A 20,010-nucleotide genomic window follows, 5' to 3' on the forward strand; every position below is an offset into this window, starting at 1 on the left:
ATTATGATGCAGAAAAGATAGCTTTACTGGAACAAAAGAAAAAAATATTGCAAAGAATATATAATTTCTTAATTAACAGTAAAGTCAACAGTATGTCTGTATTCAGCACAACATTTTGCTAGTTGTTCTGGAGCACATTGTTGGCTAGTGACTGAGCAAGCTCTCTATGTAAGAAGCTCCTGCACAGCATGAGTTTGGCATTGGGCCACAAACACCTACGTCTTTAGGTGTAAGGCTAAAGGCTTTAAGGGGACTGCAGACATCATTACTGAAGGTTTAAGTATCAGACCTGCAGGAACAGTACTGCTTCCATAGCCCATGAGGTACTGACAAGAAGTCAGTTCTTCTGAACTTCCAATTCTGCCCCTTTTACAAAGTTTTCTTTACTTAAGTACAATAAAATCCTGAAATAACTTCCATAGGAATAAATCTGGGGGTTAAATAGATAACTTGACTCGTAACTGAGCTGAACTACTAATTTTTTTGTGGGTATAGTGCCTATATGAATGTTCCTAAGGGTGTTTTAAACAAAGAATAAGAATTTTCTACTCTCGTTCACTATTTAAATTAAGACTTCAGTTTTTATCCAAATAAATCCTCATCACCCTGGCCATAAGTCACCAATTAAAAAAGTTATCAAATAATTTACACAAATATATTCCTTCCCTTTTATCAAGGAATTAAGATATACATTAATCTGTATTCATTAACTCTAATATCTGTTCTACATTTACAAACAAAATTCAGCTGTATTTACTGAAATTAACAGTGTTAATGGTAAAAAAAAATACTGAAAGGAAAATTTATCTACAAATGACTGAAAATAGGAAAAAGGGTAATAAATGCAATTAACAGGAAAATACTGAAGTGAAAAATTGTTTTTCCGAAGAAGGATAAAAATTTAACAGCATCTGAGACATCAGACAACAAGTCAAAGTGCATTTTTTTTCTCCACATTTCATCTTAGTTCAATGCACCACTCAAAGACATTTCATTACAGTGTTGCTGGAGGAAGATATTTAGCATGCTTGGACATGCCAGTACTGCAGGTGACTTGCTGAATTTCAAGCTGACAGGTTAATGGTAAACAAACCATTTTCTTCTTGGCGTTTTCCAAAGTGTGCTTGGAATCTAAACAACTTTGCAGCATTTGCACTCAGCAGGGATATGGAATTACTCTGAAATTTCTGGTTTATGGGTCAAACTGAAAGGATAAATCAGTAGGAAATCAATGCTAGGGCCAACCAAAAGGATTTTTAAATGATAAAATCCAGACATTCTCAGATGTCTGAAGCAGTATGAGCTTCAGACTGCTAGAAATACGAGCTGGAAATTCTTTCTATTTGCCTTTAAGCTATTCAAATTCATGTTTTTACTTTTTCTTCTCAATCATGACCACTTGAAACTTACTTTGTTTTAAAGTGAGATTCTCATAATCACATGAGTTCAAGACTTTATTAAAAGTACCACTGCCATAATGACTGTCAGTATTGACTCTGCTATCTGGAATTGAGAAAAGGGAGAAAGAAAATTTGGCAAAAATCCAAGACTTTCTATAAGATAAATGTTATGTATTCAGTCTAGATAGGTGAAATTAAAAAAGAAAAATGTAGGCCTTATTTCTACTCAAGTCAGAAGTTCAGAGAAAACTGAGTGACTTCACCAGTAATCAAAGCTCTGAATTCTCATTGACTAAAATTAATAATAATTAAATGAAAGTAAACTCATAATACAGTGAAAGAAAGCCAGTTTACAATGAGAGTAAATTAAGAATAAAGATGGTTAATCAAGTGACCATAATGGCAGAGTTGCTGCTGGCTGGTAAGTACTGCTGAAAATCTAAAAACATCCCTGATGACACCTAACAGTCATCTTTTCTGCTCAAAATATATTAGTTAAAGGAGCAGTGATATGAACAAAACTGGATAAAATAACAAAAGTTGATCTTTAATTCAAATATAAAATTCCTCAAATGTGTAGGCTGCTTTTTTTCTACATTTATTTTGGTTTGACTTTATTATTTGGAAGCTGCGTCTGTTCCCTGTGTCTTCTAGTCCTGAATAGGAAAAGAAATACTGTGATCCTATGAGTGCAAATGATATCTTGGTTTATCTTAAGCACTTTAATCACTGAGATGTAATGTTTTAATACTCTTCTGCCTAGCAACACTTCCAGTACTTACTGTCCACAAGAGACAGCCTGGCAACATAATAAGGAGAAAAATGTAATCTTTTTAGCTATACCTATGTTTGGGAATGTTAGCATAAGTTGGTTTGCTTTGACTCATTTACTAAAAATAAAATTTCTTCCTAGAAAAATGTTCAGCTTCTGGATTAGCAAAGGGATAAAAATGTGTTGGCAGTATCAAGAGCAATTACATATGAATTTTAACAAGAATTCATTATCACTGTATATTTCAATACTTTAAGACTACTCAGGGCAGGTACTAGAACTATGAAATAGAATTCACAGATACATATAGCCCTATGTATACTTACATATTTCCCTATATATGCATATAATATATATCTGCTTACACATCTGTAACTTTTTCAGAAGATAGATGATGAAAGCTCAAATAATGTCAAGTCTCAGAAACAGCTATGTAAACTATAAAGCTGAAAGGTTTTTCTGGTACAAATTGTTTTGCTTGTCTTATGCTAAAGGTGTCTACAAACACAGTACACTTATTTTTCAACATATGTTTGCGAAAGAAACCAAACAACCTATCTTTTCCTTTCCACTATTAGTATGGTGAACCATTCCCTAAATAAAATTAGGTTTTTTGTTTGTTTGTTTGTTTGTTTTTTAATAACTCAGCACAGTTCATTCTGGTGAAAATCATGTTATTCATACAAGGAGATACAAGATTTATTCCTATTGTAATATATGAAATAGTTCAGTAAGGAATGTTCCGGGATCTCTATAGCTTTAGCGTTCGGCAGCAAAACAGATTTCCCCCTTTTCTTCCAGTTGTTTGGGATCTGCTGTCCACCCCAAGCTATGGCAGGTGTAGCAGAGGTGGCTATCTTAGATTAGAAGATGTCCAGGTTTTTGCAGCCTCATTTTTATAGGTCTCCTCTTCTACTCGCATTCGTTCAGTCCCTGTTTCAGCCTTACCTATTCTCCCCACTATCTTGTATTACTTCAACAATATTTCCATGAGTTTAGTGACTCACCCCTAAATTCACTCCTGCCATCTGTCATTTGTTTCTCTTATTTGTTCTTTTATCCTGTTTTTGTTTCTTTTATATAGGTATTAACCTATATTCTTTGAGCTTGGTTTTTCTCTTTTTGTCTGTGTAAATAAGGCCAAAGGAGGAAGGGGATAAAATGCAAAATGCTACTTCTAAAATGAAAGCTTTTCTTTTGCTTTTTTTTTTTTTTTTTTTTTTTTTCAAACTTCCACAGAATCCCAGGCAAATACACAATCCAAACACACTTAAGCAATAAAGAAAAAATCAATAGCCACCCTTGTTTCTGCTGCTCATTCTTTCCACCGGTATCTAGTCTATATCCTATACAGTTGAAGAGGCTTAGATAGCCAGTGCATAGTTGGAATATTCTGTTTACCCTTACAGAAATCTGTATTTTAATTTACTTCATTATCTCCAGAAGTGTTTTAGCTTTTTTAGCTGCTTTATGGAGCAAATAATAAGGTACAGTCACTGTTCTAAACTATACGACTTCATTTTAGAATCCATGTAATCTAAACAATTAACAGTTATGAAGAGATCATGCAGCGAGGGAAAATGGTTAACTAAATAGTAAGTCCTATTATATGAATCTTTAGACAGTTCTCCTAAATGTAACCTTTAAAATGGCTTGTGTTACATAACCTTTTCTACTGTTTTCAGGTACATATGCATGTAATTATTTTAAAGGAACCATTTGAATGAATAAGTAAGAATAAAACCCTGATGAAATTAGCAACAGTACGAATAATTAGCTCTTATTCAGACTTTTTATCAATAGACCTCCATGTGCTAAAAAAATAAAATAAAAAAGAATGTAAGAATAAGGCACGATTTACAGAAATGTGATTTTACTATTCCTGTTTCATGGAATTCCACCCTTTTCTTGTGAAGCATATTCCATTGCTTAATAAGTCTTTCTCTAATTAGAAACCGTCTTACCATTTAGTCAAAACTTCCTTTGCTGAAATCTCAATTCATTATTTCTCATCTTGTCACTTTTGGCTAATGAGAACAATTTTGTACTTTCCTCATTATAAATTATGAATTTACACACTGCTAGGAAGAAAGCTACAACATTCATAAGCCATGGAAAACACCAGTCACATCTTTAATTGCAGAACTACACAAATTATGGCAAGAGTTAATTAGTAAATTCTTCACAACTCAGTTGTGCTTTCCATGTAGAGATCTTTGAGCTCCTTAAAAATGTTAGCATATTTAATGTAAATAAAGTGACAAGCCATGGCTTACTCTCAGCCTTACAGTGAGGGAAGATGGGTGCCACCGGGGAAGTAAGTAGCTCAGTACAGTAAGAGTGTGGCAGAGCTGTGGAGGGGATCCAAGTCTGCTGATCTAAGTCTGCTGACAGTCAACTTCTGTTATCACAAGACCACACTTCCTACGTGAGTAGCATTATGGCTTACTAAATAGAGAACTTTAAAGAAATAGCAAGCATATTTTATTTATTCAAAATATAAATACAAGATAAAACATTGAACATATCCTGCCGGATTAAATAGGCATTTTATGTTGAAGTAGGAGCATCCTTTGTTTGCAGTTTTTTCTATGGATTTGGATATACTCGTATAATAGGTCAGAAGGAAAGGTGAAGTTGGGGGATGCCCTAACCAGGCTAAATAAGTTCTTTCCTATGCTCCCATAAAGTTTCTATAATTCCCATGGTGGAACTGCTGATTTTTCTTTCTATCCTTTCCCATATTTATCTAATTGTGAGTGAGATTTAAATATGGCCCTATATGAAGTAGGAAATGTTTCATATTAAATGAGGAAATTGTATTAAAAGACATTAGAATGGGCGTGTTTGAGTACACACAATACATAGTGTTCATCCTTCCCTCCTCCCCTGACACTGTGTTGCCTGAGCTTCTGCTATTACCTCCTTATCTTTATGAGGTGTTAGTGGTATTAATGGATAGTGTTTACAAGGTGTTATACAATCTTCTCTTTTGTTAATTACAACGTGATATAGCTTGCAGTCATTGGCCATTTTCTGTAATAACTACTTTTTCTGTTTCCTTTAATTTCCTCAATTCAGTCTTCTAAATTTTGCCCAGAATACCTTACACACTAATGAAATGTCTCATTAGCTGGTTTCCTTTGTTACTTCTGTCTTGGCAATGCCACTTAGAATTCAAAGTACAGAAATGGTAGTACAGTGTTTACAATAACCAAAACACAGCAAGTTTCTTAGAAAGAAAAAAAGAGTGTTATTTCTTGTTTGGAAAAACCTACAAAGCATAGGTAATTTTAATCCTCTTTTTACGCTAGTCTTTTCAGTGCACTGTAGTAATCTTGAGATCAAATGCATTGTGGAGACATGCACTGATTAAAGTGTGCTTCTCCTAATGTAAATTAAGTTAGATATGGAAAGATAATGGTTCTTGCACTTTCCCAAATATTAATACCTGGAAAATAGTACTTTTTAGATTTGATGTTATTTCCTCCTTCATCTTTGAGAGCATTTTCAGTGCTGAAACTGGAGTCTTGGATTATGGGTTATATTATCACACTGTCTTTTTACAAAATATTCTTCTTTATAGTGTAAGGCAAAAGAATAACCTTTTATCAACCTATAATTAGGCACTTGCAAAGATTTAAAGAGGAATGCTCGGTTAGAAATATCATCTAGTACTTCTTGGAATCTGTCTGTTAATTTGACGAAGTTTAACTGCTGTAGAGACATATCAGTTATTTTAAGAATAAAAACGATCTCTTACTTGGTCCTCAAAGGAGATTGCCTGGGCAACGTCTCTGGGAAATCCATCAATCACTATACCCTCTTCATCAGGGATCTGCATTAATCTCTGCTTTATCTCAGTTATGGTTGTTTCCTTTCACAGAGAGAAAAAAGTATTTATTCAGTTTTGTAAATGAAGTTTTCATGATGATGCACATTAATAAAGCTTTTACAGATCATTAGAAAGCAAAGATTAACAGAGGATAGGCTTAATTCTGTTGTACCTGAGGAGCCAGTTCTCCAGTAGTAATTATTTTAGCAATTAAGCTCCATTTTCTATTGCTGCTTGTGCTATGGATCTTCTTCCTTAACAGTTCACCAACTGATATGTAGTTAAATCCATAACGTTCTGCTATTTTCAAACTTTGTGTTCCTTTACCGCTTCCCGGACCACCTGGTGTTAGTTATAAGCAAAACATCACATTAAACTTCTATCTAAAATACTCCATCCTACATGAAATTATTGTTATAAGACCAACGTCCCAACCATTATTAGAACAAATCTTGCAATTTTCCATGCCTTTAGAAAAGGTTCTCATCCAGGCCCCAAGCCAGAACATGAAAGTAACAGTTTGTAAAAACACAACTCCATCTGAGAAGAAAAAAATGTACATGTTCTTTTGGGCACAAAGCCCTTCTAAAGCTGTTCCTCAAAGGAAGTTTTTATTTCTAGTAGAGAAATAAACCACACTTTTCTTGAACACTGTGCATCCAAAAGTAGAGCCATATACTCTGAAAGCCTTGACAGAAAGAATTACACTTGACTAAGAAAATCTATTCAAGAATAATATAAATATATATATAAATAATATATAATATAAATATATAAAATCTGTTCCTAAGTGTGTGGCATGAGTTTCTTAGTTCTTCATTTGTTGTTGTTTTCTTTTCTTTTTTTTTTTGTATTTTTAAAATACATAGAATTATTAAATAATCATCTGGGATGTTTCCATAGTGATTTGTTACAAGGACTTTCTGTTGAACCATGCATACTTCTGGTATTGATGCTTGAAGCATTAGGGATACAGTTTGTTAGGTTCAGCTTGCTGGACAGCATGAAGAATAAAGAAACCCTGCAATACAGCACAGGCAGAGTATGCATCAAAATCACAGAAAACAGCTACATTAGCCAGCAGGAAATGATGAAGTGAAGGTCAACTGAACAGGAGAAGCAAGAATATGTGTAAACAGAACACCAAAAGGTCTCAACTAAAAGGACCTGCTGTGACAGGAGGGACAAATACTATAGAAATTGGAATCTGTTATGTAAAAATAGGAGTTTGTTTTGATAGAAGTATTTATATAGAGGAAAGCATACATTATTGAATAGTGTAACAAAGCAAGACTAAAACATATGTTCTGATGTGAATTTTCAGCACTTAACAGCTATATTTGGGAGTGTTCTGTCTATGAACTTGAAAAAGTGCAGCACTGCCATGAAAGTAAATATGAATACAATGAGTTGTTTGGTAGCAATCATAAAACTCTTATATGTATTATCCCCACAAATAGCTTTTTTAATCATTTATATAATTAACACTGCATGATAGGCTCTATAGTGTTTTTTTTCATATATGGATATGACACTCTCCTTGTGACCAGCTTCATATCTGCACCCCAGATACATGTCAGAAAGTTTTCAGTGTCACCAGCAATCAGGAACTCTTCTGTATGCCCAGTCCTAGTGGTGGTAACTTTCAACCTGGCTTTTGCAACTCACATTCGGACCCAGTGGAGAAGAATGTGCATGAAAACTCTCATTTACTATTTAAATTAACACTTCACTTTTTTCAAATAAATCCCTGAATGTGCATTGTCAACAAATTCCTGCAGCCTTTTTTGCTTACATCCTTAGATAATGAATGCTTTATCACTACTCAGTTTAAATAATACTTTAATTAAGATAGATTAGGAGAATCTAAATATGAGCATATATTCATAGCATCCAAACAGACAATACAGTCACTAATGTTCATGGAACAGACAAGTAAAGGAAAGAAAAGCTATGCCTGGTGAATAAGTAGGATTATCGCTAGTTTCCAGAATGACTGCTGATTCTGTGGAAAGATATCTATAAATAGCTCTCTAAATATTTGCAGTACATATTGAAATCTAATGAGCATAACAACTAATATATGTTATATATTATATGCATGTGTTTATATATACGGATAACAGTTATTAGTATGAATTTAAATTGATTTATTCAGTGGCAATAACCCTAGCTAGTGGACAAAAGGAGAAGTAGATTGTGATTGTGTTTTGAAGCAAAGGTTTATAAAATGTACTGAAGCCAATACACCATTTAATTCTTGCAGGAAAAAAAAAAAAAAAAAACCTTCCAAGGAAGGAAACTCAGTTTATATTTATTTATATACTAATAAAACTGTTGTGTGAGGCTGGTGACCTCAGGTAATTCATTTTTAAATCTTTTTATTCAGGCTGTATCAATAGTAAAAATGCGATTGCCGAAATATGTTAGGAAGCATATTTTCAATCTACTCTCCCAGTGTTATAATCCCTTAGAAACTTAATTTTCCATTGATTCAGAGATGTGCCATCCTGGCTGATTTCATGTGACTTTTCTATAATCCAGTCACATACTCACTTTGCAGCTTTGTAGCCTTATATTTCACCAGTAGATTTTTCTGCAAACACAGAAAAAGAACAAAATACCCACCTTTTTGAGCGAGTTATTCTTCACATTGAAGTTATCTCGTTCATTATAAGGGTGATAGATTTTATAAAGCAAAGAAAATGTGAAAACTTCACGGAAACATTTAAAAGATCTTGGGGTAATGTATTATTAATGAGAAGTTCATCTAATATGTGAAGCAGAAGACAGCTATTTCATCCGTTTCAGTCTCCCAAATGAATGGGCCTAGTGCAATCCTAGTTAGGCAGTATGGTTAGTTAGATGGAAGTAACTTGCTTAATTGAGGCTTTAGCTGTCATTTTATAAAACTGAAAAGTATGCAACATTTATTTTTCATGTAAAATTTCAGTCTCTGCAATTTAGCAGGGTACTTTTTTCATTTTCTCTTTTTTATTCAGTATATTAATTATTCTTTTACTCTTTCTAGTGTACGTCCTTGTGTGCTTTGTCAAGTGGAAGTTGAATTTGGTAGAAATTTTCTTAGTACTATACAAAATTAGACAATAGTTTCTAAGATTCATATACTTTTGTGTTTCTATTATATCACGCTATCCTAGACAGATGCAGAGAAGCTCAGTTAGAAAATAAACCTGACAGCATTTGCAAAGAGCTTTGTAATATCTTTGTTCCAAAGGTGAATGCCATTGTCTCTTCATTTCACATACATAAAAATCTTCATTCATCACTTTGATCTACAACAAATATCTAGAATATCTACAGTGGCTTTCTTTCTGGTTTTAGTGTCTTCCAATACCAAATTTCTGAGAATGACTGGATGTAGAGTCTACAGGAGGAGTTATCAGAGTTCACGCTTGGGTTCTCACATAGGAGAAATATATACTATTATTTTTTCTTGCAGATGGTATTTTCTCTTCAGAAAAATAAGGCTTTATAGACTAAAAATGTGATTGTCCATCATTTGGTACCTGTGCTGTAACTATTTACATAGTGCAGAGAATCACAGAATTAGGCCTGCATGTAGAATCTGGAAAGGCAACTATTCCACACAGTAAGGAAACTAATTAAAACAAATATAATTCAAAAATAAAAAATAATGTTCATTTAGATTCAAACTGCAGATATCTCTACACAACCAATTTGTCTGTTTGAGGCTGGGAAACATGAGTTACCCTGAAAGGGCTCTGAAGAGTGCACAATGGGGAATTTGGGAAAAAGGATCAATTAAATAGCGCTAATCGACTCTTCACTCTCCCCGATGATAGCACTGGACTCACTTGCCAAGCAGATGTTGGAATTTATTTATCCCTAGATGCAATGAACACATACCCTAGCTGGACACATTCATCAGTTTTCAGGACTCTAAGTACAGAAGGTAGCAGTTCACTATTACCTTTTTGAGTTGTCGTGTTTTTTTATGAATGGTTTTGGTACATTAGCGTTTCAGTTCAGACCCAGGGGGGTTCTTCAGTTCACATGGTCAAGCCAGAACACTTCAGTTCACATGGTCAAGCAGCCTTGAAATGCACGAGCTGGGTTTTTTCAGATTAAATTAAACTGAGATGTGCTTCAACTGCAAACCATGAGCACTCCAGCAGCTAATGGGCATTCGGCCTACAGAACAAGACTACAGGTGCTGACAGTAAACTTCCCTAAAATGCGTATAGTCAGGATGCTATATCCTCAGCATGAACAAATAAACTTTGTAATACACTCCAGTTTATCTGCATACAGCCAAAGACAATTGGAGATACAGCCTCCAACTTCTTATCTAAAAATTGCCTTTTGATTAGATTTTTCCTCCAAACCTAGATTTGCTTTTAAATATATACATATATATATATATATATATATAGGAATTCACTGTATTTGTAGGAGAAATTAAAAGGCATCTACACTCATACCTATAACAAGGATGATTTTTGGTCGAGGTCTTGCAGGATCAAACACATCGTACTCCTCAATTAGCTCAGCAGTTTCAGAGAGGTCAGTGTCACTTTCTATAGAAAACTGATGGATTGGAGGGAGTCGGTCATACCGTCGGTATGGGAAGTTAGGATTATCAGGAATCACTGTAAAACAGTAAAATAAACTGGAAATGCTGAAAATATCTAGAAAAGTTAATTATGCATAGATGGGTAGATTCAAAAAAAAACAAAAAGAATTAACAAAGTTTAGCATTTTTATAATTAAAAAGTAATAAAATAACTACTGTTTCAATGTGTGCTATTACTGTATTAAATATTCCCTTCCTCTATTTAGCTGATTTGTTAAATTAGAACAACTAAGACTCAGTACTTTTTGGAGGTTCTTTAAATTTAAAAGTATTTCAGTTTTCATGTGAAAAGGGGTTGGCAGTTGTACAGTTCAGATAGCACCAGAGGAGTTATATTTAATAGCACAGGCTACATGTTGTACATTGAGATAGAATAGGACTCTTGCTAATTAGTTCAATGAAATGCTGGATGGTCAGGAAGAATAACTATGGCAACTGAAAGATAAGGTAATTATTCATTGTTAACATTACAAAAAATAATTACAGGTATTGATGTGACATATGCTTAGCTTCTATGAATCTTTTTATAAGAATTTTGCGTGTATATTATTTTAATAAATTTGTTCACAACTCCAATATAAGCTAGAAAAAAAGACTACCTTTAATATCACATCACCCATGAAGACCAACTAAGGATATGAGTGAAGTACATTAAGTCAACTTTACCCTTATCATTGTAAATGTTTTAGGTCAGACAAGGGAAATCATTCTATGTCATAATAAACATTTGCAGAGCAAACATCCATCATTAGGCTGCAAAATGATCACAATTTCCTCCCCTGCATACCATCCATTATGGGGGGAGAAAACAAAATGACAAAATCTAAGTGAACAGAACCCTTGTAATGGTGGAAGGAATAGCTTCCCATGTGTGGCATTGTGCATTTATGTACAGCATACTGGATGTGTATGTTTGGATGCTTGTAACTTCTTGCTTATGGAATACCATAATGAAGCATCATCTGCTATAGAAGTACGTGGAAATTAAATCAGTTAAATAAAATAAATCAATAGTGGAGGTAAGACTGTCCATATTACAGGAAGTGCATTCACTTTTACACTTAGTACATTACCATTCCTGAAAAAAGATCTCCTGGATTGTCCTCCATTGAGTGGAGGGAGGGTCCTCTTTTCTGGACTGACAAAAGTGTCCCATTTCACTTTTTCTGCCCCTCCAAGCTCTTTTACTTTCTGCAAACAGCTTTCCAAATATTCTATTGGGTCATCGGGTTTGTAACACATCAATCCATTCAACAGACTCTACAACATCAGATCAGAAATACAAACCATGAAGTTAAATAACAGGAAAACATAAACTCTTTTATTTGGATTTGATTTACATGGAGAAATGACATAGTCTATATTCAGAACCTCCAATTCAAGCCAATGTGTGAAACCTGCAAAAATACACACATGGTGATTTTGCATGAGCTAGAAAAGCCCCCGAAGTTTCACATTCTGTGTGTCCTATTAGATCAGTAAAATCTGTTTCTTCCTAAAAGACTAGTATGGTCACAGGGATCTTTACACTTCTGAGTCAACGTTCTCTGATCAACTGACCAGAAATTCATAGCCGTTAGAAATTCCCCCTTTTTTATTATTATTTCTCCCTTTTAGTGCTGATTATACACTCATTGCACCAATGAGCATCAGGAGGAGCCTGGAAGAAGCAATGCCAGGCCCTCTCTGGGTGCCTGGGAATTGATTTTCCTTGATGAAGTGATACCCAGGTCATCAGCTCACCGCTCCAAAGACAACTGCAGCCAACCTGTCCTTAGCTACGAGTGTGTTCCAGGGTGACAGCTTTTCCTTCGTGCTCTTGGCCATTCCTAATTTTGGTGCAAATAAGCAGAGGGCCATAGCTGATACTTGTAATAAACAGAAATAGCTGTGATTCATGACTTTATATTTTCCTTCAATTATTTGCTATTATCTGCTGTTAATTCAAATATTTCCAACAATGATACACACATAGGTATTGACAAGAATATAATTTATATAAATATGCCCTTACAGCAGCCAGAAACACATTTTTCTCTAAGATGTGCACCATTTTTCTTCAATTACCAGCACAAGCCTCATGCCTCTGTTGAAAAAGCAGTTGCCTGCATCTATTGTTAAACAATATATATTTCACATGCATTAGTACAACACCCATACGGCCCAAGCCCTGGCACTTTAAAACACACATAACAAATATTTTTGCTTCTGAAGAGCCCAGGACAGAAATACGTTTAGCTCTGTGCATTTTACATCCAGGTAATCAGCATCACCAGGACGGGTGATGCTGAGGGGGCTGAAACGCACCTTGGATAGGAGAGGAGCAATGAGTGGCCGTTAGCAGCGGGTAACTTGTATGAAGCCGAACAGAGCTTATCGAACAGCTCGGGATTTATTATTACTATTTTTTCTTTATTTTCTCTCGCACTTTATTTTCTTCTCGTCAGAATCGGGGGAACCAGAGGAGAGCAGCGCCCGTCCCGGCCGCGCGGACCCGTGAGTTGGCGCCCGCCCTCACACGGCGGCGCCTCGCGCTGCCCGAGGGGCGCGGCCGTTGCCACAGGTGGGGCCGGGCGGCGCGCGCGGCCGTTGGGGCAGCGCGGCCGTTGCGGGCAGCGCGGCCGTCACGCGGCGCCCGGTGCGGAGGCAGCGGCGCGCGCTGCCTGAGGGCGCTCCGCGGGGCTGCGCGTCCTTGCGGCCACCTTCACCGCGGCTCCCCGCCGCCGTCGTCCCCCGCGCAGCCCGCGGGGCGAACCGCGCGTCGCCTACCTCGAAGAGCTGCGGGATCTCCCTGCGGGCCAGGTACTCCTTGGCCTCGCCGGCGCTCATGCCGCCGGCCGGGGACGAGCCCCGCGCACCGCCGGCAGGCGCGGCGATGCAGTGCGGGCGGCTCGGCGAGCGTGCGAGCGAGCCGGGGCGGGGAGGAGGGCGGGCTGGCGGGCGGGCCGGCGGGAGCGCTGCCCGCCTCCCGTGCCCGCCGCGTGGCGGAGCGGGAGCGGAGCGGGCTCGGCGGCCGCGGGCTGGCGCTGCGCCGGCCTTGCGTGCCAAAGTTTGGGCGGCGTTTGCAGCTCGCTCCTGCTTTGGCGAGGCTATTTCGAGGCTTTGGAAAGCGAGGCGGTCTCGGCGCCTCGGGCCGGTGGAAGCCCCATCCGTGCTCGCCCTGGAGCTGTGAGAGGCCCTGCAAGCAGGGGCAGCTCTGTGGTCAGAACGGGTAGCTCAGGGCTTTGGCCGATCTGGTCCTGCAGACCTCCAAGGATGGAGATGCACCACTGTCCCGCACAGCCTGCTCCCGTGATGTGGTGTCTCCACAAAGAAAAAGGCTTTCTTTCCTTCCAGTCCCTCAGAGCTCTGTCACCTCGGTCCACCGTTGCAAAGAGCCTGGCCCCATCTTCTTGATGACCTCCTCGCAGGCATTAAATTGCTGCTGGTATGTCCCCCTTGAAGCCTTCTCAGGACTAAACAAATCCAGTTCCCCCCGCCTGTCCTCACAGGCAGGTGCTCCAGCCACCTTGGTGACAGTCCATGAACTTGCTCTGGTTTATCAGCATCCTTCCTTTCTGGGGAAGCCCCAGACTGGATTCAGGTATTCTAGGTGTGCTCTAAATGAGTGCCAGTGAGGGGCTATATGCTGAGATATTCTCTGGCATACTGGAAATCAGAGTAGATGATTTCACAGATCTTCATATTTTGCTTCATGTAACAAACTTAATGTTCTATCAGACTTTTTTTTTAATATCTTTCTAACAAAAACATCATTCATATAGTTTTACTGATGCAAACCATATAAGAAATTGGTTACATAAGTGCAAGCTGAACAGCTGCTTTCCACATCTCAGTATTCATCAGGCACTGGATGGATTTTCTCTGGAGTCTTGTAAGAAGCTTCTCCCTTTCATGCCTAGGTTTGTCTGTGAAGCAGCATCAGTTTCTTTCCCTCATATGCAGTGATGTTCCTTCTTTCTGAAGTTAACTGCCTCCTTTCCCTTCTGCCTTTCCTCCAGCCTTCCAGGAAAATATTGTCCTTTCTCTGGAAGAGGCTTCCAGTCCTTTTTCTTCCCTGACTTGATAAACTCGGTCCCCAGGGAAGAACGAGGAACTTCTTCAGGCAGATGGGACAGGAGGGTGGTTCAAGTGCTCAGACACCCAGTTGTTAGAGCAACTGATGCTCCTTTGCTGATGGCCTATTTTCCATTTCATCTGAAATATCTCTGAGAAGAAATTTGGATGAAACAGTTTAAGATCCTTTCCGGATCTATTATCTATACATCCAGTATAGACATCTAGTGGCGTTCAAGTAAAGCAAGCTGCAGTTGTATCACTAACTGGAATAGCCGGTATAACTAAGAAAGTCTTTAGGTTTTAATTATCATTTGTCTCCTGTCTTTTTCATCCTGTGATGAAATGCTGGCTGCAGCTTTAACCCTACTCTCTTGAATGAATGGAATGTGTCATACTAGGAAGAGAGATCTAAGGACATTTAGCTTTTTTTTTTTTTTTTTAATCTTTTTTAATTTATGCTAGGAAAGATCTAGCTAAACCTGCAGTCTCAAAAAAAATCCACTTACAGGCTTTCAGCATATATATTTATATATATTTAGCATTTATAGGTAAATTACTATCCCATCCAATGTCCTGGGTTGATAGGGGAAAAATATTCCTTTTCTTAATAGAGAAAAATACTTTTTCACATGCTTTCTGAGTTTTTTTTATATGTTCTGGCCTCTTCCCCGGGAATGTGAATTTTATTTTGTGTGTAAAGTCTTGTCTGATGTTTATTTATTTTACTATAACCACCCAGATATTTCACTCAGATTATGCTAACAAAAAATAAAAATTCTGACTGTTCTGACTGCTCATGCTTAAATAAAAATTCTGACTGCTATGAAAGAATTATCATCATGCATATCTGGGGTATTGCCTGAAAAAAAAGAAAAAGAATTATTTTGAGCCAATTTGAGTTTTGTTGCACAGAATGCAGTTCTGTGTTACAGAAACTACCACTTCAGAAAAAAATATTGCTGCTTAGAAAACCTGTCAGGCCATATGTATCTAGAAAGAACATTTTTGGATCTCATATCGTGGCACTTCTGAAGAAGAAGCTTGTGATGCCTTTGCCTTTGGCAAAGTCCGTGTATTGCAGGGATGTGTGGAGCAAGCAGGGTCACAGGCAGATGCCTCTAGCAGGCTCTACAGACTCTCAGCAGCAAAAGATTAAGGGTGCCTCAGTTAAATGGGCTTCCAAAGCTGGGCTATTTATCATCGCAGGTGCTTGGGTAGCTGGAAGGATGAAGGTTAGCTGGTTGTCCTTTAACATGATCTGATCAAGTGCATGGATGGAAATGAAATGGTCCTGCTGCCTTAGGAAATAACACTGTCCCCAAAATGCTGACGGAAATGGAAACATGGGTTTGAATCGAAGAGCGCTGCCTGGTCCTGGTTGTGCCCGGCTCTCTTCGTGCTGCTGCGAAGAGGCCGGCAGCGGGTTCCCCTCAGCGGTGCTACTACCACAGCTGCCTACCTGTCTTGGAGCAGAAAGTACAAAATTTTGCATCTACATGATAATTTAGCAGTTCTGTAATTTCATATTATGGGTTCCATACCCTAGGGCTGATTTCAGTATCATTCTCATTGGTTCTTCCACTAAAGGCTGTGAAGCTGAACTAAAAAGAAATTAGTATGCAGTTGGCAATAATCTGCCATTCTGTGTTTTTTCCCGAGTTAAACCAACTGTGTGGTATCCTTAGCCTTCAGTCTAATCTTCACTGTGTTTTCAAAAATCACAGCACTGTACTGGAGTCCTCTATATTTTTGTGTTTAAGTGCCCATTCAAGCCCCGGTGGCTGTGATTTTTCACATAAGCTGCTGCTCTGCTAGATGTCTGTATTAGATCAGAACTAATGTTCCTGGACTGAACACTGTAGATTCTGTAAGTAAAAAAAAAAATGTGCAACCTTTCTAATACAATATGCTGAGTGATAAATTTCTGATTCAGAACCAGCATGCATTTTAATGTAAACACACCACTTCTTTGCAGCCCTGCATTTTACCTAGTCCCTTAGCACGTTGTAAATTAATACAAGATTGATAAGATTTTTCCATTTTAAAGGGAAGCTTCTTTTGGATCTTTCTTGCTACAGCATATTTTAACCTGCTCTTTTCCCTTTCCCTGTCCCTTTCCCTTTCCCGATATCTAAAGAGGTTACGTAACTGACCTAAATCACTAATTAAAAAGTAGCAAAATTCTGCCTGGCAAAATCTAATTTCTGGATTTAATTTTTGCTTAATTCCAGAACTGCCATTTTATATAACTTTTGTGGACACCAAGAAATATAAATCCTGCAAGGGAAGAAAGGAGGTTGAATTAGTTAAAAATTTGAGAACATGTATTTCAATCTAAAGAGAAAAAAAATCAAAACAAAACACTGCTATGATCAGGTCACTCTTTAGCCTTCTTTTTAATAAGCTAAATAGATACAGTTTTTATTTTCTCCTTGTGATGTAATCATTCCTCTGACCCTTCCCTGAATCCTTTCCAGTCTCTCGATGGCTGCTTTAGCTATGGCATCAAGAAGGACACCGTGTTCCCAAAACGGTCTCACAGGTGCTGAGTCTTGATGATTCAGCTGCCCATAACATCATAGCAGTCCTGATTCTGTTGTGGATACTCTGATAGATTGAGTTTCTGCATTGGCCTCAGTGTTGCAGAGGGATTCATCCTTAGCTGGTTATCTGGCAGGTATGTTTTCCAATCTGCTGTTTTCCAATGTAGATTCCTCCACTCCATAAATCAACCTGTCTCCCTTATGCCTAGATATGTAACTTCATGTTTTTGCTTGCAGGCAGTTTACCAAGAATGTTGATTGCTTAGTACCAATGGAGCTGTCCCATTTGTTAACTACCACTGCCCCAATCTTTGTTATTTTCCAGTATTACCAGTGCCTTTTTAGAGGGGTAGATGATAAAACTGTTATATTGTAGATGTCCAAAATCCAGTTCCAATGGGTTTCCATTCCAAGCTAGAAATTAATGTAAGCAATATTTCCCATCTACACTTCAATTTTGAGAGCAGTCAATCAGCCACTAAATATATGTGCATTAATTTTAATTCATTGAAGTTGCTTAAACAAAATATCCAGCAACACTAAATAAATGCCTTTGAATCATATTTTTATCAACTAAAACAAGTATCAGTTTAGACTGACTAAAAGCTAGTGTTAATGAGCATTAATTCAATTTCATACAAGTCACACTCCTGGAGGCTCCTAGCAGCTTTTTTACTGAGATCTGTGTTAGATGGATAGACTATAATTCTCTAGGTCACCATATACTCCTTAAAAATACTTGTCTGACATATTTCCATAATGCAGGTATCTCAAAGATTGTTGGAGCCCACCGAATATCCTCTTCGAGATGCTTTAAAACTCTGATAGAAGGTACATAGATAAGCAGATTTACTCAGTTGTTTTTAGTATTTATAATGTTTGTTTGACTACAGTTGTAAAGTGCTTTGTCATCATACTATAATATAATTGCATTGCCTGAGTGTTTCTCTATATTCAGAAGAAAAATATTTACTAAAGGCTTCCAATCACTTTTGTTATATTTATGCAATCATATTCCAGTAGTATTGTTAGGATCCTGTTTTTTTTTTTCCTTCTATATAGAAAACTAGCTCTTTTTAATCCTACTGCTGTCTGAGCTTTTGAGTTTTGTTTCCCCTCTCATTTTTTTCCTACAATTCTTATTTTTATGTATCATTTATTACTTCTAGTGTTTTTATAGATCCTTTTCCCATTTTATACATCCCCTTTTTTAAGTTCAAACTGCATTTTAATCAATCTATGAGATATCATAGTGAGAAACACTATCTTTGATATCAAAGATAGTGTTTTGCCTATTTTGTCAGATTTTCTTAAATAATTCTCAATCGTGTACATTTCTCCTTAGCCCTCATCTGGCTCATAGTAATTAGATATTCTGTAAAAGTCCCGATACAGCCATTACACAACTTAAATCCAAAGTTACCACCTCTGAAAGTCCTTGAGCCTCACAGAGATGGGAGGCAGGGAGATCCTGCAGAAGTTTTCACTGCTCTTAACTCACTTCCCTGTCACTGCTGGTCCCTACTAGTGAGAAGACAGTGGGCTAGATGGACCTTCCATCTGAACTGGCATGGATTCTTGATGCCTTTCTCTCTTAGTTGATGTCACTTAAAAAGGAATTTTTCTCTCCAGCACGGTCTTTTTGTTCAACAAGTGCTTTTTGGGAGGATTGTTTTGCTTTCACTGTGTTTCAGTAATTGATTAAAAACACTCAAAGTCACTAGCTGTCTTCAGTGACTTTTCTTCCTAAAAATAATCTAACCATAGAGTTTACCATTCTAAACATGTGAACTATCCCCAGATAGATGCTGATAGTAGAGCAGTTTTATGATGCTTTTGTTTATTCTGTGATTTAGGGGACTCCATCTAACTAAGGCACTGCACCACCACCCCCAAAAAAACAATCAAAGAAACAAATGAACAAAAAACACAAAGAGTAATTAATAGTAAAGCAAAAAGTAATTAATAAAAGAAACTTGAACTGAATAATGATTTGCAGAGAGCAAGGGGTGGGAACAGAGAGAGAATTCAAGCACAGCTATTAGACTTCCTCTTGGAGATTTCAAGGAGTTTAAGATGATTAGAAAGTATGATCCTGCTACTTATCATTTGGGTTTTATTCGAGAAGGAACCAGTGCCTTAGAATGTTACTTCTATAAGCTGTTATTCATTCACACAGTGTAAACCTTCCCTTCTTCAACATCGCCTTGATACAAAGTGCAGCTCTTGAAAAGATGGTCTCTCGATTTTCCTCTTAAATAGGAAGCTAAATGAAGTGAAAGTAATGCCAGCTTTGAATATGAACTGCGTAGAAGAGTTTTATTACATAATTTGAGGGACTGCTCACGTCGAGAAGCCTGCAAACATTTCCTATATTTGTATCTTTTCAGGGGTACAACACTTTGTGATGTCAAGCCATGGAGAGATGGAGAGAGAGAGAGATGCAAGTTAGTCTGATACTTTTTTTTTTTTTTTTTTTTACCTGGCACTAGATTTTTTTTTTCCCAAGTATGAAAGGGCCCATAGGATATTTGCCATTACAGAGTTTAATTTCACTGTAATAAGAGAAAAATACTGTTACTAATTTGTCTGTACGTCAGCTACAAAAAAAGAGATAAGAAAAAAAATCTTTGTTTTGCATGAAGATATACAATAGCAAAATATATTTTTTATAACTGAGTTTGTGATTCACAATCGAATAACAATGCCAAGTGCTCTTGTTGGAAAGCAATCACCACAATAACTGTACGGTTCTGGTAAGAAATACACACTCACCTAATGCC

The 20,010-nt window shown here is 37.3% G+C and overlaps 1 protein-coding gene across 1 annotated transcript in view; it reads right to left on the reverse strand.

Moving 5' to 3' along the window:
- The window catches only part of AK5 (adenylate kinase 5), a 75,365-nt gene extending 61,827 nt beyond the window's left edge, over positions 1-13,538 (reverse strand). The window contains exons 1-5 of the mRNA XM_088526087.1: positions 13,395-13,538; positions 11,699-11,885; positions 10,474-10,641; positions 6,180-6,349; positions 5,936-6,049 (exon numbers count right to left, since the gene is read on the reverse strand). Of these exons, the coding sequence (XP_088382213.1) occupies positions 5,936-6,049; positions 6,180-6,349; positions 10,474-10,641; positions 11,699-11,885; positions 13,395-13,454 (699 nt within the window). The 5' untranslated portion in view covers positions 13,455-13,538. The remainder of the gene's footprint in view (positions 1-5,935; positions 6,050-6,179; positions 6,350-10,473; positions 10,642-11,698; positions 11,886-13,394) is intronic.
- Between the last annotated feature and the right edge of the window lie 6,472 nt (positions 13,539-20,010).

Source organism: Tinamus guttatus, unplaced genomic scaffold, assembly GCF_059628265.1.
Source record: "Tinamus guttatus ecotype Peru unplaced genomic scaffold, ASM5962826v1 Tinamus_guttatus_pri_ptg000242l, whole genome shotgun sequence".
In the NCBI taxonomy this organism is placed as follows: Eukaryota; Metazoa; Chordata; class Aves; order Tinamiformes; family Tinamidae; genus Tinamus; species Tinamus guttatus.